The sequence below is a fragment of the Salmo salar genome, chromosome 02 (genome assembly GCF_965601325.2).
Source record: "Salmo salar chromosome 02, fSalSal1, whole genome shotgun sequence".
NCBI classification, from domain to species: Eukaryota; Metazoa; Chordata; class Actinopteri; order Salmoniformes; family Salmonidae; genus Salmo; species Salmo salar.
Genome location: NC_138292.1, coordinates 72188878 through 72213316, shown reverse-complemented (window position 1 = coordinate 72213316; position 24439 = coordinate 72188878). Strand labels below are relative to the sequence as shown.

The following is a 24439-nucleotide window of genomic DNA, read 5'->3' as shown; positions in this document are numbered from 1 at the left end:
TAATTATCGTTTCAGGAATTCATCAGTTACATTTTGTTTCAGGTGTTCGGGGTGAGAACTGTTTGAATGTGACTTACACCCATCAGAGTATCTGCGCTTTGAAAGGGTCAACAGTGGACATATCATGCTTTTACACACATCCCAGTTGGCATAACATCACAGAAGTATCCTGGTTCAACAAATGGGAGTCTGGTGTAACTAAAGACCTGCGCCAGGTCTCAGAGTATACAAGTCGTGTGGAATACCATCGACAAAGAGAAAAGGACTCCACCCTGAGAATCACAGACCTGAGAGAGAGTGACTCAACTGAGTACAAGTTCAGATTTACAACTAATGAGGCAAGATGGGGGTACAACTTCCCTGGAACAACTCTGACTGTCACAGGTAACACTGCATAGCACATTATAAAGTTTTGAAGAGTCACGCGTTAATAATTAACACCAATTCTGAACCATGTACTCTATTTTTGCTCTCCTTTCATTCAGGTTTTCAGGTGAAGGTGACTGGTGGACATCAGGATAAGACACTGACCTGTATCACCACCTGTACTCTGACTGACAACCCCACCTACATCTGGTTCAAGAACGGACAACTTCTAGATGAGAGCACCTCCCCCCAGTACAAATACTCAGCCTCCAGTAACCATGAAAACAGCTACTCCTGTGGTGTAAAAGGACATGAGGAGCTCCACTCTCCTGCAGTTTGTGAGTGTTTATTTATCAACCTCTATGGGCTAGGTGGGACGCTTGCGTCCAAGGCCATGGAGGAGTACATTGAGGACTCTCTGGCTGCTGGGAGAATCCGTCCTTCTGCCTCCCCTGCTAGCGCAGGGTTCATCTTTGTGTAAAAGAAGGACAAGACCCTGCGTCCATGTATTGACTACCTTGGACTCAATGAAATCACAGTTAAGAATCATTACCCTCTACCACTTTTGTCCTCGGCTTTTGAACATCTCCAGGGGTATCCTTTTTTTCTAAGTTGGACCTCAGGAACGTCTACCACCTAGTTCAGATATGCGAAGAAACCGTGTGGAAGACACAGCTAACGGACACTATGAGTACCTGGTCATGCTGTTTGGACTGTTCCAGGCCCTGGTTAACGATGTGCTCCATGACATGTTGAATCGGTTTGTTCTTCTACCTCATCAACATCCTTTGTTTTCTCCCATTCTGCTCAAGAACATGTTCGACAAGTCCTCCAACACTTCCTGAAGAACCAGTTGTTTGTGAAAGCAGAGAAGTGTGAATTCCATCGCTCCACAATCTCTTTTCCGGCTGGCGGGTGTCCCTTGCTGCTCCCGGATGGCGGGCCACTCTGGCAGATCCGGCACGGCGGGCCCCTCTGGCAGATCCGGCACGGAGGGCCACTCTGGCAGATCCGGCACGGAGGGCCGCTCTGGCAGATCCGGCACGGAGGGCCGCTCTGGCAGATCCGACACGGCGGGCCGCTCTGGCAGATCCGGGCAGACGGGCCGCTCTGGCAGCTCCGGGCAGACGGGCCGCTCTGGCAGCTCCGGGCAGACGGGCCGCTCTGGCAGCTCCTGACAGGCGGGCGGCTCTGGCAGCTCCTGACTAGCGGGCGGCTCTGGCAGCTCCTGACTAGCGGGCGGCTCTGGCAGCTCCTGACTAGCGGGCGGCTCTGGCAGCTCCTGACTAGCGGGCGGCTCTGGCAGCTCCTGACTAGCGGGTGGCTCTGGCAGCTCCTGACTAGCGGGCGGCTCTGGCAGCTCCTGACTAGCGGGCGGCTCTGGCAGCTCCGGACAGACGGGCCGCTCTGGCAGCTCCTGACAGGCGGGCGGCTCTTGCAGCTCCTGACTAGCGGGCGGCTCTGGCAGCTCCTGACTAGCGGGCGGATCTGGCAGCTCCTGACTAGCGGGCGGATCTGGCAGCTCCTGACTAGCGGGCGGCTCTGGCAGCTCCTGACTAGCGGGCGGTTCTGGCAGCTCCTGACTAGCGGGCGGCTCTGGCAGCTCCAGACAGACGGGCCGCTCTGGCAGCTCCTGGCAAGTGGGCGGCTCTGGCGGCTCCTGACTGGCGGGCGGCTCTGACGGCTCCTGACTGGCGGGTGGCTCTGGCTGCTCCTGACTGGCGGGCGGCTCTGGATGCTCCTGACTGGCGGGCGGCTCTGGCGATGCCTGACTGGCGGGCGGCTCTGGCGGCACCAGACTGGCGAGGCTGGGCTGACGCACTAGATGCCTGATGCATGGGGCTGGTACAGGATGTGCCAGTCTGGGCACACGCACCTTAGGGCTAGTGCGGGGAGCGGGAACAGGCCGAGTCAGACTGGGCTGATGCACCTCAGGGCTAGTGCGGGGAGCTGGCCTGGGGCTCCATCCTCGCCCCGCCAAACTGCTCTTGTGCCACCCCCAAAAAAATTATTGGGGCTGCCTCTCGGGTTCCCTTACCATCCGTGTTCCCCGGTCCTCGCCAGATATCCTCCGCTGCTTGTTCCTGGTATGGTGGGTAGTTCTGTCACAGTTGTCGTACTGGAAAGAAGACCAAGGCACAGCGGGTTGCGTGCTCATAATTTATTCCATACACGTGAACACGAAAAAACAATAAACAAAAGAGAACGACAGACCGACAGTTTTACAGGCTAGGTACTTACATACAGCAGTGCAAAATCAACTACCCACAAAAAAACTAACCAAACACACACCTCTATATAGGACTCTCAATCAGAGGCAACTAGAAACACCTGCCTCCAATTGAGAGTCCAACACCCAATCCTAAACATAGAAAAACTAAACTAGACAGAACATAGAAATGCATACACAACACAAACCCTCTGCCACGCCCTGACCAAAACGAATACAATTACTCCCTCTGCTGGTCAGGATGTGACAATGTCATAGATGTATGCATGTCTATAGTTAGAATGTTCAGTACCTCAAACACTTGAAGAAAAGTTTAGTAGACACTCCGGTCCTAAAGTATCTCCAAATGTATGCTTGTTCATGTTTTTGTAAGTGATAGTTTTAGATAGTCCTCTGACTTTAGATATAATTTATTTTACACATGACGTCATTTGAGGTAGTATACTATAGTCCTAACCCTCTGACAAATTCTGCTTTACTAGATGCTCCAAAGAACACCTCAGTGTCAGTCAGTCCCTCTGGTGAAATAGTGGAGGGCAGTTCAGTGACACTGACCTGCAGCAGTGATGCCAACCCACCTGTGGACAAATACACCTGGTACAAGAAGAATGTAGCCTCACCAAAAGCATCAGGACAGAGTTACAGCATCACTAACATCATCTCTGAGGACAGAGGAGATTATTACTGTGAGGCTGAGAATACAATAGCATCTATGAACTCTACAGCTCTGATGATCATTGTAGCAGGTAAAGTTACATCTTCAATACTTCAAAACAAAATGATGTTCAATAAGAATTATGTTTTAAGGTAATCTTCTTCTAGTTTGCCTTGTTACATGTTTGTTTACAACTATACATACATGCTTAAAGGCTTATATATACAAGTATTGTATTGCATTAATGTCCTGTATTGCCGTATATTCATTTTCAGTTTATAATAATATGCACTCATGTCATCTAAGGTGAATGCACCAATTTGTAAGTCACTCTGGATAAGTGTCTGCTAAATGACGTAAATGTAAATGTAAATCTATATTCTATTATAGTGAAACAGACCTCAGTTATGACTGCAGCTGTAGGAATCATAGTGGTTGTTCTGGTTCTCATCCTCTGTCTCTCTGGACTCATGTGTTTCAGGTGACTTAAAATGCATATTTTTATGATTGTTAGCACTCTGATTTGTTATTTACTCCTTTCATTCGTTTGTTAATTTTTAATGAATTAATGTTCAAAATTGTATTTGTGACATGTCAACTTCCACTAGAGGTCAGTAGACAGCAGAAATCACTCTGTTCCTCATTACAGGAGACCCACAGGTGGAAGTGATGCCACAGCAGACACACAGGTTATTCCATCAGTTACACCAGGCTTTCCCAAAATCGGTCCTGTGGCCCCCCTCTCTTTTGGGTGCACGTTTTGTTTTTTGCCCTAGCCCTACACAGCTGATTCAATAAACCAACTCATCATCAAGCTTTGATTATTTGATTAAACTGTGTAGTGTTAGGGCAAAACGTGCACCCAGAGGGGACCCAACCCCGAGTTTGGGAAACCCTGAGTTACACCTCCACCTTCACATCTGCCGGAATTAATTTACCGTGTCACGACAGTCTCTTTCATACTATTTTTATTGTTACCTCTCTCTCTCTCTCTCTACACAGAGTGTCCGTCCTGACTGTAACAGTGACACGTCCCCTGACTACGACACTCTGGCAGTAAGTCTCATATAATTCATTTTGATTGTTTGTGAATGTGTTTGTGTTTTACACATGGATGTGTAGAGAGAAAATTATGGAAAGACTGCTGTCTCAAAGAACTCATGCATTTCCTCTCTCCCTCCCTCTCCCCCTCTCTATCTTTCTCTCTCATGCTCTCTCTCTTTCTGTCCACAGAGTGTCCATCCTGACCCTAACAGTGACCCCAACAGTGACATGTACACACCTCTGAACATGAAGACCAGGTCACCAGAGTATGACACTCTGGCAGTAAGTCTCTTATAGTTCATTTTGACTGTTTGTGTGTGTGTGTGTGTGTGTGTGTGTGTCTGTGTGTGTGTGTGTGTGTGTGTGTGTGTGTGTGTGTGTGTGTGTGTGTGTGTGTGTGTGTGTGTGTGTGTGTGTGTGTGTGTGTGTGTGTGTGTGTGTGTGTGTGTGTGTGTGTCCAAAGAAGGAATGCTAAATCAGAATGTCTTCTTTCAGAATGTGAGGGGACTCTACCACTGAAGACAATCCCCACAGGACCTGGACTGAAGAGCTACAGTTCCAAGCTAAAGCTAGGCCTCACTCCTCTATTCTCTTGCTATCATATCTATTATGTTTTCCAGACCATGAACTTTAGCTTTTGAGTTAATGCTGGAATTTATGATAAGCATGTATATTAATGATAAATGGGATGGGTTATGCTTCTGCTTTTTTTCTATGGGATTTTTCCATTTTCATATTTTTGATTATATAAATGGCTTACCTTACATGTGTACCAATCTGTTTACTACAGTTGAAGTCGGAAGTTTACATACACCATAGCCAAATACATTTAAACTCAGTTTTTCACAATTCCTGACATTTAATCCTAGTAAATATTCCCTGTTTTAGGTCAGTTAGGATCACCACTTTATTTTAAGAATGTGAAATGTCAGAATAATAGTAGAGAGATTGATTTATTTCAGCTTTTATTTCTTTCATCACATTCCCAGTGGGTCGGAAGTTTACATACACTCAATTAGTATCTGGTAGCATTGTCTTTAAATTGTTTAACTTGGGTCAAATGTTTCGGGAAGCCTTCCACAAGCTTCCCACAATAAGTTGGGTGAATTTTGGCCCATTCCTCCTGACAGAGCTGGTGTAACTGAGTCAGGATTGTAGGCCTCCTTGCTCACACACGCTTTTTCAGTTCTGCCCACAAATGTTCTATAGGGTTGAGGTCAGGGCTTTGTGATGGCCACTCCAATACCTTGACTTTGTTGTCCTTAAGCCATTTTGCAAGAACTTTGGAAGTATGCTTGGGGTCATTGTCCATTTGAAGGCCCATTTGCGATCAAGCTTTAACTTCCTGACTAATGTCTTGAGATGTTGCTTCAATATATTCACATAATTTTCCTCCTCATGATGCCATCTATATTGTGAAGTGCACCAGACCCTCCTGCAGCAAGGCACCCCCATAACATGATGCTGCCACCCCCGTGCTTCACGGTTGTGATGGTGTTCTTTGGCTTGCAAGCCTCCCCCTTTTTCATCCAAACATAACGATGGTCATTATGGCCAAACATTTCTATGTTTGTGTAATCAGACCAGAGGACATTTCTTCAAAAAGTACGATCTTTGCCCCCATGTGCAGTTGCAAGCCGAAGTTTGGCTTTTTTATGGCGGTTTTGGAGCAGTGGCTTCTTCCTTGCTGAGCGTCCTTTCAGGTTATGTCGATATAGGACTCGTTTTACTGTGGATATAGATACTTTAGTAACTGTTTCCTCCAGCATCTTCACAAGTTCCTTTGCTGTTGTTCTGGGATTGATTTGCACTTTTCGCACCAAAGTACGTTCATCTCTAGGAGACAGAACGTGTCTCCTTCCTGAGCGGTATGACGGCTGCGTGGTCCCATGGTGTTTATACTTGCGTACTATTGTTTGTATAGATGAACGTGGTACCTTCAGGCTTGTGGAAATTGCTCCCAAGGATGAACCAGACTTGTGGAGGTCTACAATTTTTTTTCTGAGGTCTTGGCTGATTTCCTTTGATTTTCCCATGTTGTCAAGCAAAGAGGCACTGACTTTGAAGGTAGGCCTTGAAATACATCCACAGGTACACCTCCAATTGACTCAAATAATGTCAATTAGCCTATCAGAAGCTTCTAAAGCCATGGCATAATTTTCTGGAATTTTCAAAACTGTTTAAAGGCACAGTCAACATAGTGTATGTAAACGTCTGACCCACTGGGATTGTGATACAATGAATTATAAGTGAAATAATCTGTCTGTGAACAATGGTTGGAAATATTACTTGTGTCATGCACAAAGTAGATGTCCTATCCGACTTTCCAAAACTATAGTTTGATAACAAGAAATTTGTGGAGTGGCTGAAAAACGAGTTTTAATGACTCCAACCTAAGTGTATGTAAACTTCTGACTTCAACTGTATCTATAGTTTAAGATTGTGTTGCTGATCTTTTTCTATGGGATGTTGCTATTTACAGATTATTTATAATATCGATAGTCCTACTTTCCTCAGCAACTAATATGGATAATATTGATAACAGCTTTTTAATATTTTTAGCTCTTTGGCCAAGTTTCTGTTGCTGTTGATGATAATATTAAGTAATACTATATTGTTCAGTGTCATGATATTGCTCTTTTTTTTCATCAGTACATTACATACATTTAAAAATTTGCAGTTTTTTACATTGTGGTTCAGTGTCAATACAGTACAAGCGCCATGTTGTAAATAAGGTCAAAGATGAAGATAATAAATTCATTGATTATTTTATCAACTATTAATACATTGATTCAGAACTATACTCACTCAGCTCTTGTTTCTTGTATTTCTGCCTATTGGACACATAATGGAGCCATTGAATCATTGAACTCTGAGTGGCTAGGCAAGCGTTTCCTAAACTCGGTCCTGGGGACCCCACGGGGTGCACATTTAGGTTTTTGCCCAAGCACTACACAGCTGATTCAATTAATACAATCTTGATGACGGTTTGATTACACACACACAGAGGCAGTGTTACTTAGTTTTCTCATTGACCTCAGAATTATTATTTATAGTCTCTAAAATGACCCTAGTTTAACCCTTTGTGTGTGTGCTCCTCCAGAGAAGGATATTCAGCTGTATAAGCATGGCCAGTACTCTCAGGCTGTGGACATGTTCTCTGAGGTTATCCACTAAAACAGATTGTTTTGTGATGAAGGTCTAAAGTAGCCTCAACAGCACCATGTCAACAGATTTCGGGACTGTTAGCATAAAACAAGATTGAGATTTGAATGTGTTCTTATTTCATTTTAGAAGAGATGATAGACAAAACAACCGTTTTCTTAAAAAGGTCTTCTGAATGAGAATGTACCAGTGTTTGAGCTTGCGTGTTGCTGCTGATGTCCACCTGACAGCACTGTAGAGATCACAATGGTGAGTTAGACATCTCTGCATGAGTCAAGAGCCTTCAGTGTAGAGCTTGAGTCTTGCACATAAATAGTATCACCATTGTCCAACACAGAGAGAAAAGTACAACGAAAAGTACAAGTACTTTCAGGCTGCAAAGGAAAAACAAGCTTTGTGCCAGTAATAAAACCCTATTCAATGCCATTGGTTCCATTGTATGTATTTTGATTGTGGCTGCTATTTTGTGTTCCTGTCCAGGGGATGGAGCTGGAGAGCACCAGGCTGGTGATCAGGTACCCAGACCACTAGATACAGGGAACCCCTCCCTCTCCTCAGAGGACCAACCCTATAGGCCTCAACACCTCAGCCTCCCAGTACGCCGCCACAGGGTAAGGACATCCATCTGTCTGTCAAAACGTCAACTATCATTTATCAACATATATAAGCATTTAAAATGGTTAATTATGAGTTATTCTAAAGTGTTACCAATCATCTCATATAAACTTTGGAAATGTACAAAGTGATGAAAGGAGGGAGCAGGAGCACAGGTGCAGGTGTTTGTCTCTCTCTCTCCCAGGACCAGGAGGATGGCTCCCATCAATGGTGACGAGTGTTTCTTCTGGAGGACTACCGGCTGTTTCTATGGTGACAAGTGTCACTTCAAACACAAGCCGGATCAGACGTAAACTGAACAAGTTCTACAGACATGTGACTAACATAAATTGAATAATGTGTCCCTGAACAAAGTGGGGGTGAAGATCAAAAGTAACAGTCCGTATCTGGAGTGGCCACCAGCTGCATTAAGTACTGCAGTGCATGTCCTCCACATGGACTGCACCAGACTTTCCAGTTCTTGCTGTGAGATGTTACCCTTCTCTTCCACCAAGGCACCTGCAAGATCCAGGACATTTCTGTTGGGAATGGCCCTAGCCCTCACCCTCCGATCCAACAGGTCCCAGACGTGCTCAGTGGGATTGAGATCCGGGCTCTTCGCTGGCCATGGCAGAACACTGACATTCCTGTCTTGCAGGAAATCACGCACAGAACGAGCAGTATGGCTGGTGGCATTGTCATGCTGGAGGGTCATGTCAGGATGAGCCTGCAGGAAGGGTACCACATGAGGGAGGAGGATGTCTTCCCTGTAACGCACAGCTTTGAGAATGCCTGCAATGACAACAAGCTCAGTCCGATGATGCTGTGACACACCGCCCCAGACCATGACGGACCCTTCATCTCGATCCCGCTTCAGAGTACAGACCTCGTTGTAACGCTCATTCCTTCGACGATAAAAGCAAATCCGACCACCACCCCTGGTGAGACAAAACCGCGACTCGTCAGTGAAGAGCCAGTCCTGTCTGGTCCAGCAACGGTGGGTTTGTGCCCATAGGCGACGTTGTTGCCAGTGATGTCTGGTGAGGACCTGCCTTACAACAGGCCTACAAGCCCTCAGTCCAGCCTCTCTCAGCCTATTGCGGACAGTCTGAGCACTGAAGGAGGGATTGTGCATTCCTGGTGCAGTTGTTGTTGCCATCCTGTACCTGTCCCGCAGGTGTGATGTTCGGATGTACCGATCCTGTGCAGGTGTTGTTACACGTGGTCTACCACTGCGAGGACGATCAGCTGTCTGTCCTGTCTCCCTGTAGCGCTGTCTTAGGTGTCTCACAGTACGGACATTGCAATTTATTGCCCTGGCCACATCTGCAGTCCTCATGCCTCCTTGCAGCATGCCTAAGGCACGTTCACACAGATGGGCAGGGACCCTGGGCATCTTTCTTTTGGTGTTTTTCACAGCCAGTGGAAAACCTCTTTAGTGTCCTAAGTTTTCATAACGGTGACCTTAGTTGCCTATAAGCTATTAATGTCTTAACGACCGGACCGTTCCACAGGTGCGTGTTCATTAATAGTTTATGGTTCATTGAACAAGCATGGGAAACAGTGTTTAAGCCCTTTACAATGAAGACCTGTGAAGTGGATTTTTACAAATTATCTTTGAAAGACAGGGTCCTGAAAAAGGGACATTTCTTTTTTTGCTGAGTTTATGTATGGTCATTTGACTGAACATGTGACCTGACCTAACCCTAACCCTAACCCTTGTGATGTCACTGTGAGACTCACTGCCAGCCTGATGCCATAGGGTGCCTAGTAATTGCCCCTACAGGGGATAAATAAATGCTATTATTTAATTGAATTACAGTTGAATATGGGGCATGTTCCAGGCAGACTATATTGCAGTCACCTGCCTGCTCTCACAAACATTAGTCCTTCTCCTTTTTTTCCTAAAGGGGTACTATAATTCAAAATCAAATAGCTAATGATCCATGGTATGACCACCTTAAAACAATTCCATATGTCAGCTAGTAGAACCCTCCAAACGGCTTAGACTTTTAGAGGTTCAGAAACCCAGTGTCAGAGGGAGCAATGTCCAGTACCTAAACACACAAATCAAATCAAATTGTATTAGTCACATGCGCCGAATACAACAGGTGTAGACTTTACTGTGAAATGGTTATTAAATGGTTATTAAGTAACAATGCAGTTGTTAAAATGCAAAAAAATAAAAAAATAAAATAACAATAAAATAACAATAACAAAGCAGCAATAACCAATTACATGAAAGATTATTCATTGTCATTTTTAAAAAAAACACGCATCATGCAGACACAATAAAACACAATAATCCCAGACAGACAGACAGACAGTCTTAGTTATATGCATGTCAGGGTTCACTTTGGGTCCATTGCTCTGAAGATCAGTGAACTGAAGACATCTCTTTCACACAAGCACACACTGGAAATTCAGAGCAGCTTGCCTTGGCCTTGGCCTTGGAATAATGACAGCTCACTGTTGTCTGTTGTTTTTATCTTGCTAGCTAATGATGATAGCTAAATGTTAGCTAACTAGCTAGCTCACTGTTGTCTGTTGTTTCTAGCTAGCTAATGTTGATAGTTAAAAGTTAGCTAACTAGCTAGCTTACAAGCTAACTATGGAGTCTTGATGTAATTCAGTGGCAGATTGTTCACAATCCAGTCCATTCAGAGTAGCTGTGTGATGCACAGAAATTCGTGTTTTATCGCTGAATAACAGCAGCTTCATGTAGCTAACAAGCTAGCTGAGCTCACTAGTTCGTTCAATTCAAACGCCAGTTCAACATATCTCCCAATGACAGAGTATTTTTATGTGTGTGCCTTGTTTATTCTATGTGTATTTTTTTACATTTTCTACCTTCTATTTTGTATATTTTCATCAGACTAGTAGGGACATATGAAGCCTGGAGGCTGCAGTAATGTTGAGATGTCTGTAGGGAGAGCTGTAGTCTAGAACACTGGAACCAAAGATACTCCCCTTTCATCTGTTCTGGAACCTTCAGTACCAGCTGATGTGGAGTGATAGGAATGGGTCACATTTTGTCTCTTGTAAAACATGTAGGCCCACTTCTCAAATAAAGAAATGCAACTACAGTATGCTGACTTTAGCCCATTTTCTATTTAGATACAGTAACATCCCTTATGTGACATGCTGTTCATGCATGTTAATGCCCTGACTAGGCTACTTTAAAATGTGTCAACCACAGAACTCACACTTAGGCTATGCCTGTTTCTACTAATACTTACAGTAGACTACTTCTTGTTTCCACGCAGTGACAGTACGTTGACTAACTGTTCAAGACCTCTCCCCTTCACTTCACTCTGTAAGAACACTAGACGATATCTTGGAATATAGTTTTTGTTTTGATGTTTTTAGCCATACATCACATGACTTAATGTATCTTGTTGATTTATTTTGAACTGTGTTTTGGTTGTTACATCAGGGCCTGTATTCAAAAAGTGTCTCAGACGGTCCATATAATTATGATCTAAAAGGCTAAACTGATCCCAGATCAGCTCTGCTACTCTGATACACTTTGTGAATACTGACCCTGGACTGTGGTTTCATGTGTTTAGTTTAGTTCAGTTTATTCAATTGCATGTTTAAAACATGATCAGTAGGGTAGAGTATGGCAGTAACACCAAGATGGATTTCTGCCAAAGGGTCCCGGACCTCAATTCAATAGGGTCATGTTCACGGTCAAAGTATAACAGGGTCAAGTATAACTGTGTGTGTGTGTGTGTGTGTGTGTGTGTGTGTGTGTGTGTGTGTGTGTGTGTGTGTGTGTGTGTGTGTGTGTGTGTGTGTGTGTGTGTGTGTGTGTGTGTGTGTGTGTGTGAGAGCATACATGTATTTTGACATATTAATCTGATTGTTGGATTTACAGTCACGACCAAAATGATTGGCACACTTGACAAATACTGACCTATATTGTGTGCTACAAAAGATGGGAAGTACATTGTACATGTTGTTTCACATGAAGACTTTATCATGCTATTTTAAGAGTTCTCAGAGCAACAGAGTGAAAGTATGAGTAAGAGTGATTGAGAGGATGCTTAGTAACAGCTTTAGTAGTAGTATTAACATGAAACACAGTGACGGTGGGTTGTGTTTAGAAGTAGTATTAACATGAGACACAGTGATGGTGGGTTGTGTTTAGGAGTAGTATTCACATGAGACACAGTGATGGTGGGTTGTGTTTAGGAGTAGTATTAACATGAGACACAGTGATGGTGGGTTGTGTTTAGGAGTAGTATTAACATGAGACACAGTGATGGTGGGTTGTGTTTAGGAGTAGTATTAACATGAGACACAGTGACGGTGGGTTGTGTTTAGGAGTAGTATTAACATGAGGCACAGTGATGGTGGGTTGTGTTCAGGAGTAGTATTAACATGAGACACAGTGATGGAGGGTTGTGTTTAGGAGTAATATTAACATGAGACACAGTGATGGTGGGTTGTGTTTAGGAGTAGTATTAACATGAAACACAGTGATGGTGGGTTGTGTTTAGGAGTAGTATTAACATGAGACAGTGATGGTGGGTTGTGTTCAGGAGTAGTATTAACATGAGACACAGTGATGGTGGGTTGTGTTTAGGAGTAGTATTAACATGAGACAGTGATGGTGGGTTGTGTTTAGGAGTAGTATTAACATGAGACACAGTGATGGTGGGTTGTGTTTAGGAGTAGTATTAACATGAGACATAGTGATGGTGGGTTGTGTTTAGGAGTAGTACTAACATGAAACACAGTGATGGTGGGTTGTGTTTAGGAGTAGTATTAACATGAGACAGTGACAGTGGGTTGTGTTTAGGAGTAGTATTAACATGAAGCACAGTGATGGTGGGTTGTGTTTAGGAGTAGTATTAACATGAGACACAGTGATGGTGGGTTGTGTTTAGGAGTAGTATTAACAATAGACAGTGATGGTGGGTTGTGTTTAGGAGTAGTATTAACATGAGACACAGTGATGGTGGGTTGTGTTTAGGAGTAGTATTAACATGAAGCACAGTGATGGTGGGTTGTGTTTAGGAGTAGTATTAACATGAGACAGTGATGGTGGGTTGTGTTTAGGAGTAGTATTAACATGAGACACAGTGACGGCGGGTTGTGTTTAGGAGTAGTATTAACATGAGACACAGTGATGGTGGGTTGTGTTTATATCAAATCAAATGTATTTTTATATAGCCCTTCGTACATCAGCTGATATTCTCAAAGTGCTGTACAGAAACCCAGCCTAAAACCCCAAACAGCAAGCAAAGCATGTGAAAGAAGCACGGTGGCTAGGAAAAACTCCCTAGGAAAAACTCCCTAGAAAGGCCAAAAACCTAGGAAGAAACCTAGAGAGGAACCAGGCTATGAGGGGTGGCCAGTCCTCTTCTGGCTGTGCAGGGTGGATATTATAACAGAACATAGTCAAGATGTTAGAATGTTAAAATGTTCATAAATGACCAGCATGGTCAAATAATAATAATCATAGTAGTTGTCGAGGGTGCAACAAGCACGTCCGGTGAACAGGTCAGGGTTCCATAGCCGCAGGCAGAACAGTTGAAACTGGAGCAGCAGCATGGCCAGGTGGACTGGGGACAGCAAGGAGTCATCATACCAGGTAGTCCTGAGGCATGGTCCTAGGGCTCAGGTCATCCGAGAGAAAGACAGAAAGAGAGAAATAGAGAATTAGAGAGAGCATATTTAAATACACACAGGACACCGGATAAGACAAGAGAAATACTCCAGATGTAACAGACTGACCCTAGCCCCCCGACACATAAACTACTGCAGCATAAATACTGGAGGCTGAGACAGGAGGGATCAGAAGACACTGTGGCCCCATCCGATGATACCCCCGGACAGGGCCAAACAGGCAGGATATAACCCCACCCACTTTGCCAAAGCACAGCCCCCACACCACTAGAGGGATGTCTCCAACCACCGACTTACCGTCCTAAGACAAGGCCGAGTATAGCCCACAACGACCTCCGCCATGGCACAACCCAAGGGGGGGGCGCCAACCCAGACAGGAAGACCACGTCAGTGACTCAACCCACTCAAGTGACGCACCCCTCCCATGGACGGCATGGAAGAACACCAGTAGGCCAGTGACTCAGCCCCTGTAAAAGGGTTAGAGGCAGAGAATCCCAGTGGAAAGAGGGGAACCGGCAAGGCAGAGACAGCAAGGGCGGTTCGTTGCTCCAGCCTTTCCGTTCACCTTCACACTCCTGGGCCAGACTATACTTAATCATAGGACCTACTGAAGAGATAAGTCTTCAGTAAAGACTTAAAGGTTGAGACTGAGTCTGCGTCTCTCACATTGGTAGGCAGACCATTCCATAAAAATTGAGCTCTATCGGAGAAAGCCCTACCTCCAGCCGTTTGCTTAGAAATTCTAGGGACAATTAGGAGGCCTGCGTCTTGTGACCGTAGCGTACGTGTAGGTATGTAGGGCAGGACCAAATCGGAAAGATAAGTAGGAGCAAGCCCATGTAATGCTTTGTAGGTTAGCAGTAAAACCTTGAAATCAGCCCTTGCCTTAACAGGAAGCCAGTGTAGGGAGGCTAGCACTGGAGTAATATGATAAATTTTTTTGGTTCTAGTCAGGATTCTAGCAGCCGTATTTAGCACTAACTGAAGTTTATTTAGTGCTTTATCCGGGTAGCCGGAAAGTAGAGCATTGCAGTAGTCCAGCCTAGAAGTAACAAAAGCATGGATTAATTTTTCTGCGTTTAGGAGTAGTATTAACATGAAATACAGTGACAGCGGGTTGTGTTTAGGAGTAGTATTAATATGAGACACAGTGATGGTGGGTTGTGGTTAGGAGTAGTATTAACATGAGACACAGTGACAGTGGGTTGTGTTTAGGAGTAGTATTAACATGAGACACAGTGATGGTGGGTTGTGTTTAGGAGTAGTATTAACATGAGACACAGTGATGGTGGGTTGTGTTTAGGAGTATTATTAACATGAGAAACAGTCATGGTGGGTTGTGTTTAGGAGTAGTATTAACATGAGACACAGTGATGGTGGGTTGTGTTTAGGAGTAGTATTAACATGAGACACAGTGATGGTGGGTTGTGTTTAGGAGTAGTATTGGTACATTAGGCTATATATGGATAACAGGTTACATTAGACTATATATGGATAACAGGCTACATTAGACTATATATGAATAACAGGCTATATATGAATAACATGTTACATTAGACTATATATGGATAACAGGCTACATTAAACTATATATGGATAACAGGTTACATTAAACTATATATGGATAACAGGCTACATTAAACTATATATGGATAACAGGCTAAATTAAACAATACATGGATAACAAGCTACATTAGACTATATATGGATAACAGGCTGCATTAGACTATACAGTATATGGACAGCAGCAGTCAATACAGCAGGCTATGGTGATGATGATACTGATTCCTGTGCTAACTAATGCTACTACCAGTACTGTACACAAGGGTCAACAGTGTAACATAATATGATAGTGGTACGTTGTAATACTACAGACAGTGTTTGTGTGATTAAATGTGACTTTGTCAAGTAGCCAGTGCTGTGTTTCACCATTCTATCTTATGTATTGTCAGTTTGTAATGTTGTTATTAGCCCAACATTATTGAGGACATTATTATTAGGATGGTGCAGTAATGTTGAGATGCCAGTAGGGACAGCTCTAGTCTAGAACACAGGAACCTTCAGTACTACTTTGATGCAGCTGATGAGGATTGTCAACTGAATGGGTTTGTAGTATAGAATGAAAATCTAATCAAAAGGTTATAATACCTTGACTTTATTGTCCTTAAGCCATTTTGCCACAACTTTGGAAGTATGCTTGGGGTCATTGTTCATTTGGAAGACCCATTTGCGACCAAGCTTTAACTTCCTGACTGATGTCTTGAGATGTTGCTTCAATATATCCACATCATTTCCCCTCATGATGCCATCTATTTTGTGAAGTCCACCAGTCCCTCCTGCAGCAAAGCACCCCCACAACATGATGCTGCCACCCCCGTGCTTCACGGTTGGGATAGTGTTCTTCGGCTTGCAAGCCTCACCCTTTTTCCTCCAAACATAATGGTCATTATGACCAAACAGTTCTATTTTTGTTTCATCGGACCAGAGGACATTTCTCCAAAAAGTAAGATCTTTGTCCCCATGTGAAGTTGTAAACCGTAGTATGGCTTTTTTATGGCGGTTTTGGAGAAGTGGCTTCTTCCTTGCTGAGCGGCCTTTCAGGTTATGTCGATATAGGACTCACTTTACTGTGGATATAGATATTTTTGTACCTGTTTCCTCCAGCATCTTCACAAGGTCCTTTGCTGTTGTTCTGGGATTGATTTGAACTTTTCGCACCAAAGTACGTTCATCTCTCCTTCCTGACGGCTGCGTGGTCCCGTGGTGTTTAAACTTGCGTACTATTGTTTGTACAGATGAACGTGGTACCTTCAGGCATTTGGAAATTGCTCCCAAGGATGAACCAGACTTGTGGAGGTCTAAAATTATTTTTCTGAGGTCTTGACTGATTTCTTTCGATTTTCCCATGATGTCAAGCAAAGAGGCACTGACTTTGAATGTAGGCCTTGAAATACATCCACAGATACACCTCCAATTGACTGAAATTATGTCAATTAGCCTCTATGGGCTAGGTGGGACGCTGGACCTACGTAACAGCCACTTGCAGCCTGTGGCGCGATTTTCAAAACCTTAAAAATCCTATTACTTCAATTTCTCAAACATATGACTATTTTACAGCTATTTAAAGACAAGACTCTCGTTAATCTAACCACACTGTCCGATTTCAAAAAGGCTTTACAACGAAAGCAAAACATTAGATTATGTCAGCAGAGTACCAAGCCAGAAATAATCAGACACCCATTTTTCAAGCCAGCATATAATGTCACCAAAACCCAGAAGACAGCTAAATGCAGCACTCACCTTTGATGATCTTCATCAGATGACAACCCTAGGACATTATGTTATACAATACATGCATGTTTTGTTCAATCAAGTTCATATTTATATCAAAAACCAGCTTTTTACATTAGCATGTGACGTTCAGAACTAGCATACCCCCCGCAAACTTCCGGGGAATTCGCTAACATTTTACTAAATTACTCACGATAAACGTTCACAAAAAGCATAACAATTATTTTAAGAATTATAGATACAGACCTCCTCTATGCACTCGATATGTCCGATTTTAAAATAGCTTTTTGGTGAAAGCACATTTTGCAATATTCTAAGTACATAGCCCAGGCATCACGGGCTCGCTATTTAGACACCCGGCAAGTTTAGCACTCACCATAATCATATTTACTATTATAAAAGTTTGATTACCTTTTGTTGTCTTCGTCAGAATGCACTCCCAGGACGTCTACTTCAATAACAAATGTTGGTTTGGTCCAAAATAATCCATATTCTTCCCGCCTAGCCCATAGAGGTTAAATCGGGTCCGTTTTTTATCCAGCCGTGAAAATACTGCCCCCTAGCCATAAGAGGTTAATAAATCCAAGGGCAAAATCCATATACGGCTGGGAGCACAACAGTCAAAAAGACTAAAAGAAGCTCCGCTCAAAAGGCAGACGGGGCGCAGCCCGGCAACCCTAATGCCTATACAATAAGTAGTAAACCAAACAATATAACACCACACGTAACAAAGAACAATCCCGCACGAATCCTAACTAAACACAGACAGACTAAATCCCCCCCCCCCCCCCCCCCCACTAATGACAAACACGAAACAGGTGCAATCAAAAAACAGACATAACTAACAGACACTGAAACACAGATCGGTGGCAGCTAGTAGGCCGGCGACGACGACCGCCGAGCACCGCCCGACCGAGGAGAGGCGCCACCTTCTGTGGATGTTGTGACACTCAGGAACAATACATTTCTTATATTCTGTTTATATTATATTCTATTACATTCTACAGAACTGTACTATTCTTGTATACCGTACTGTACTATTACATTCTACAGTCCTGTACTATTCTATTACATTCTACAGTCCTGTACTATTCTATTACATTCTATAGTCCTGTACTATTCTATTACATTCTACAGTACTGTACTATTCTATTACATTCTACAGTACTGTACTATTCTATTACATTATACAGTACTGTACTATTGTCACGACTTCCACCGAAGTCGTTTCCTCTCCTTGTTCGGGCGGTGTTCGGCGGTCGGCGCCATCGTCGATCCACTTTTCATTTTCCATTTGTTTTGTCTTGTTTTCTTACACACCTGGTTTCCATTTCCCTCATTAATTGTTGTGTATTTAACCCTCTGATCCCCCCCATGTCCTTGTGTGGAATTGTTTGTTTGTAAGTGCTTGTACTCTATGTTACGGGTGCACGTCGGGTTTTGTACCCATGTAGGTTCTTTTTGTATTGCCGTGGGTTTTGTATTAAACTGCTCCGGCTATTACCTATTTCTGCTCTCCTGCGTCTGACTTCACTGCCACCAGTTCCGCAACGCTTACAACTATTCTGTTACATTATACAGTACTGTACTATTCTATGACGTTATACAGTACTGTACTATTCTATTACATTCTACAGTCCTGTACTATTCTGTCACATTATACAGTACTGCACTATTCTATTACTGTCACGGGCGGATAGAACAGTTTTAAGGGTGAGTCAAGCGCAGGAGACTGAGGTCCGTTGGAACAAACGTGATTTAATAAATCCAAGGGCAAAATCCATATACGGCTGGGAACACAACAGTCAAAAAGACTAAAAGAAGCTCCGCTCAAAAAGGCAGACGGGGCGCAGCCCGGCAACCCTAATGCCTATACAATAAGTAGTAAACCAAACTACATAACACCACTTTCACCACACGTAACAAAGAACAATCCCGCACGAATCCTAACTAAACACAGACAGACTAAATACACCCCCACTAATGACAAACACGAAACAGGTGCAATCAAAAAACAGACATAACTAACAGACACTGAAACACAGATCGGTGGCAGCCCGACCGAGGAGAGGCGCCACCTTCTGTGGACGTTGTGACAATTACAGTATACAGTACTGTATTATTCTATTACATTATACAGTACTGTACTATTCTATTACATTCTACAGTCCTGTACTATTCTGTTACATTATACAGTCCTGTACTATTCTGTTACATTATACAGTCCGGTACTATTCTATTACATTATACAGTACTGCACTATTCTATTACACTATACAGTACTATTCTATTACATTATACAGTACTGTACTATTCTATTACATTATAATGTTAGATGATACATAATATATGTTTACTTGGAATGTTCATATACATTTATTATTGGTTTTATGACAAAGTTATGGTAATATTTTGCCTCAGTGTCCTGATGCAATGTCTCTTGTCGCTTTTATAAAAACACAAAATACTGGAAACTATCAAGTGTGGATTGTGTTTAATAAACTGTTCAGATTAAACTTCATTGTCATTGTTTCACCTTGTTAGAACAGTAACTTCAAAGTAGCTTTCAAAATCACACCTTTTGTACTGTACATACAGTAACTACAAATAAAACATTTACATTGGTTTGCATAGCAATAGTGGTTTATTCACTTCCATCATCATATCATCATGTCAGTACAAAATATACACAGACACCTTCAGAAGGAGCAATGTCCAGCACCTACAGTACACACACAACCAGTTACATTAAATATTACTTATTGTCATTTTTAAACACACATCATGCAGACACTATAGATGCTGTAAAGAGGTCAATGGAACACAGACCGTGGGGGATATAAGAGGGACGCCGGATTGGTGCACATTAAACATATCTGATATAACAAAGTGGATATTCATCAATCCGCCGTGATTTATGTATTGTAAACAGGCCCACAATGTGGCAACTAAAGTTTGATTTGAATATATTTGGCTGTCTTTGCTGCATAATTTAGATGTTTTCCCTTTTCAGGTTTAGAAGGAGTGACTGATAAATGCTAACTCACCTTCATATAAGCTGGTAGCATAGAGAGCATACAGAAATCGGTGGTGTAGTCAAAGTAGTTTTTAACTGTAATGTAGTTACAGGACGGCTCATAATAAAGGCTGGAACGGAGCAATTGGAATGGCATCAATCACATGGAAACCATGTGTTTGATGCATTTGATACCATTCCAACTATTCCTCTTCAGCCATTACCACGAGCCCGTCCTCCCCAATTAATGTGCCACCAACCTCCAATGGTTGACATCCATACAAGTGTTAAACTCTGATTTTTACCACAACATAGTACACATCCTCTATACTGTAAATAAAAGCCTAAATATAGGTTCATTTTGCTGGGGGGCAATGAGGAGATTTGGGATCTTTCCCTCAAGCGTTTCCATGGCAATTCGATTGTTTCGGTCGAGTTCCATTGACCTCTTTACAGCATCTTTTCAATGCTTTGAGCCAAAGCCGAAGAGACTCCTCGTCCTTAGGAGGTGGCTGCAAATCAAAAGGCGCCTCACAACTGCACTGGCTCCTCAAAAAAGTTTGGGGGTCAAACACTCGTGCTCCATGAACAGCTTCCATTTCTGCCAATTACCGTGGCAACCCCTTACCCATAAAATGACCATTTTATGTTTGTAAAGTTGTGAGAAGCGATACTGAGTTAGTTAACTAGCTCCCAACTATTGGCCGGAAGTACTTAACCAGAAGTCACCCACAAAAAAACATAAACAGACCCCGCCCATATTTCCAGAGATAATGAGGTGAATAGGACACAATATGGATGTTTGGAGGGTTGTGGGTAATTCCGTCAGCCAGGGGATTCCATTCCAGAACATTGAGAGATGGAACATTCTGCAACGTTCGTTGACTGATAATAATATATCTCACAGTTAACAAGTTCAGACCAGGCGGTGAGATTATTGCCTGATTTATCCTCTTACATCTAGGCGTTCCGCTAGCGGAACACCTGCTCCAATATCCAATGATAGGCGTGGCGCGAATTACAAATTCCTCAAAAATACAAAAACTTCAATTTTTCAAACATATGACTATTTCACAGCATTTTAAAGACAAGACTCTCCTTTATCTAACCACACTGTCAGATTTCAAAAAGGCTTTACAGTGAAAGCAAAACATTAGATTATGTCAGCAGAGTACCAGCCAGAATAATCAGACACCCATTTTTCAAGCTAGCATATAATGTCACAAAAACCCAGAAGACAGCTAAATGCAGCACTAACCTTTGATGATCTTCATCAGATGACACACCTAGGACATTATGTTATACAATACATGCATGTTTTGTTCAATCAAGTTCATATTTATATCAAAAAACAGCTTTTTACATTAGCATGTGACGTTCAGAACTAGCATACCCCCGCAAACTTCCGGAGGAATTTGCTAACATTTTACTAAATTACTCACGATAAACGTTCACAAAAAGCATAACAATTATTTTAAGAATTATAGATACAGAACTCCTCTATGCACTCGATATGTCCGATTTTAAAATAGCTTTTTGGTGAAAGCACATTTTGCAATATTCTAAGTACATAGCCCAGGCATCACGGGCTAGCTATTTAGACACCCGGCAAGTTTAGCACTCACCAATATCAGGTTTACTATTATAAAAGTTTGATTACCTTTTGTTGTCTTCGTCAGAATGCACTCCCAGGACTTCAATAACAAATGTTGGTTTGGTCCAAAATAATCCATCGTTATATCCGAATAGCGGCGTTTTGTTCGTGCGTTCCAGACACTATCCGAAATAGTAAAGAAGGGTCGCGCACATGGCGCAATTCGTGACAAAAAATTCTAAATATTCCATTACCGTACTTCGAAGCATGTCAACCGCTGTTTAAAATCTATTTTTATGCCATTTTTCTCGTAAAAAAGCGATAATATTCCGACCGGGAATCTCCTTTTCGGCAAACAGACGTTAGAGCAGAGATCCTTAGTAAAAGATAGAGATGGCAAAGAAGTTCCAGAAATGGTCAGACAGGCCACTTCCTGTAAAGGAATCTCTCAGGTTTTGACCTGCCATTTGAGTTCTGTTATACTCACAGACACCATTCAAACAGTTTTAGAAACTTTATGGTGTTTTCTATCCATATGTAATAAGTATATGCATATTCTAGTTACTGGGTAGGAGTGGTAACCAGATTAAATCGGGTACGTTTTTTATCCAGCCGTGTCAATACTGCCCCCTAGCCCTAACAGGTTAAAAAAACGAAAACTAAATCAAACAATAAAATAACTAACGAAGCAGCAAAAAAAAATTACATGAAAGATTAATCATTGTCATTTTCAAAAAACACACATTACTCAGACACAAAAGGACCCAATAATCCCAGACAGACAGAAAGACTTAGTTATGTGCATGTCAGGGTTCACTTTGAGTCCGTTGTTCTGAAGATCAGTGAGCTGAAGACATCTCTTTCACACAACCACACACTGGAAACTTAGAGCAGCTTGCCTTGGCTTTGGCAAAATGACAGCTCACTGTTGTCTGTTGTTTCTAGCTAGCTAATGTTGATAGCTAAAAGTTAGCTAACTAACTAGCTCACTAGCTCAGTATGGGGTCTTGCTGTAATTCAGCGGCAGCACATCATATTGTTCACAATCCAGTCCATTCAGAGTAGCTGTGTGATGCACAAAAATGCTTGTTAATCGCTGAATAATAGCAGCTTCATGTAGCTAACAAGCTAGCTGAGGTCACTAATTCACTCAATTCAAACGCCAGTTCAACATAAGTCCCAATAACACAGTATGTTTACGTGCGTGCCTTGTTTATTCTATATGTATTTTTTACATTTTCAAATGTTATATTATATTCAATATTGTATATTTACATCGGACTAGTAGGGACATATGAAGCCTGGAGGCTGCAGTAATGTTGAGATGTCTGTAGGGAGAGCTCTAGTCTAGAACACTGGAACCAAAGATACTCCCCTTTCATCTGTTCTGGAACCTTCAGTACCAGCTGATGAAGAGTGATGGGAATGGGTCACATTTTGTCCTTGTAAAACATGTAGGCCCACTCCTCAAATAAAGAAATGCAACTACAGTATTCTGTCTTTAGACCATTTTCTATTTAGATACAGTAACATCCCTTAAGTGACATGCTGTTTCTGCATGTTAATGCCCTGACTAGGCTACTTTTAAAATGTATCAACCACAGAACTCACACTTAGGCTACGCCTGTTTCTACTAATACTTACAGTAGACTACTTCTTGTTTCCACGCAGTGACAGTACGTTCACTAACTGTTCAATACCTCTCTCCTTCACTTCACTCTGTAAGTACGCTTGACGATATCTAGAAATATAGTTTTAGTTGTGATGTATTTAGCCAAACATCAAATGACTTCCTGTATCTTTGTACTTGTTGATTTATTTTGAACTGTGTTTTGGTTATTACATCAGGGCCTGTATTCATAAAGTGTCTCAGACGGTCCATATAATTATAATCTAAAAGGCTAAACTGATCCCAGATCAGCACTCCAACTCTGATACACTTTGTGAATACTGATCCTGGACTGTGGTTTCATGTGTTAAGTTCAGTTTATTCAATTACATGTTTAAAACATGATCAGTAGAGTATGCCAGTAATACCCAGATCTCAATTCAACAGGGTCATGTTCACTGTCAAAGTATAACAGGGTCAAGTATAACTGTGTGTGTGTGTGTGTGTGTGTGTTTAAATTAATTTTTACATATTAATCTGATTAGCTCTGAGAGAAATAGATTATTGTGGAGACATTTTGAAAATTGCCTAAAGTAAGAGTGACGGTGAGTAAAATAGTTTGAGTGGATGCTACGTAAGAGCTTTGGGAGTAGTATTAACATGAGACAAAGTGATGGTGGGTTGTGTTTAGCAGTAGTATTAACATGAGACATGGTGATGGTGGGTTGTGTTTAGGAGTAGGGGTTGTGTTTAGGAGTAGTATTAACATGAGACACAGCGATGGTGGGTTGAGTTTAGGAGTAGAAGTAACATGAGACACAGTGATGGTGGGTTGTGTTTAGGAGTAGTATTAACATGAGACACAGTGATGGTGGGATGTGTTTAGGAGTAGTATTAACATGAGACACAGTGATGGTGAGTTGTGTTTAGGAGTAGTATTAACATGAGACACAGTGATGGTGAGTTGTGTTTAGGAGTAGTATAAACATGAGACACGGTGATGGTGGGTTGTGTTTAGGAGTAGTGTTACGAATCCCTTTGGCCCTGCAGTCTAGGGGGGATGGCAACGAGACCGTAACATAAATCATGCAAATTATAATAGTGATAAGAAACAGTGTGAACCAATAACCACAGACAACTACAATCTACCGTCAAACACTAAAGGTTTATTGTTTAAACACACGGTAAAGGGGGGGTGTGAGAAAAGGGGCTGAGCGGGACCCAAGCAAAGAAACAAT

The 24439-nt window shown here is 42.5% G+C and overlaps 1 protein-coding gene across 2 annotated transcripts in view; it reads left to right on the top strand.

Moving 5' to 3' along the window:
* LOC106590934 (uncharacterized) overlaps window positions 1-19498 on the top strand; it is a 45004-nt gene extending 25506 nt beyond the window's left edge. The window contains exons 17-24 of one of the 2 annotated variants that reach the window (XM_045713387.2): window positions 43-384; window positions 486-704; window positions 3079-3342; window positions 3642-3732; window positions 3901-3940; window positions 4254-4307; window positions 4485-4577; window positions 4791-19498. In XM_045713387.2, coding sequence (XP_045569343.1) covers window positions 43-384; window positions 486-704; window positions 3079-3342; window positions 3642-3732; window positions 3901-3940; window positions 4254-4307; window positions 4485-4577; window positions 4791-4814 — 1127 coding nt within the window. In that variant the 3' untranslated portion in view covers window positions 4815-19498. The remainder of the gene's footprint in view (window positions 1-42; window positions 385-485; window positions 705-3078; window positions 3343-3641; window positions 3733-3900; window positions 3941-4253; window positions 4308-4484; window positions 4578-4790) is intronic. The other variant, XM_045713388.2, reaches the window with a different exon arrangement.
* Window positions 19499-24439: the final 4941 nt, after the last annotated feature.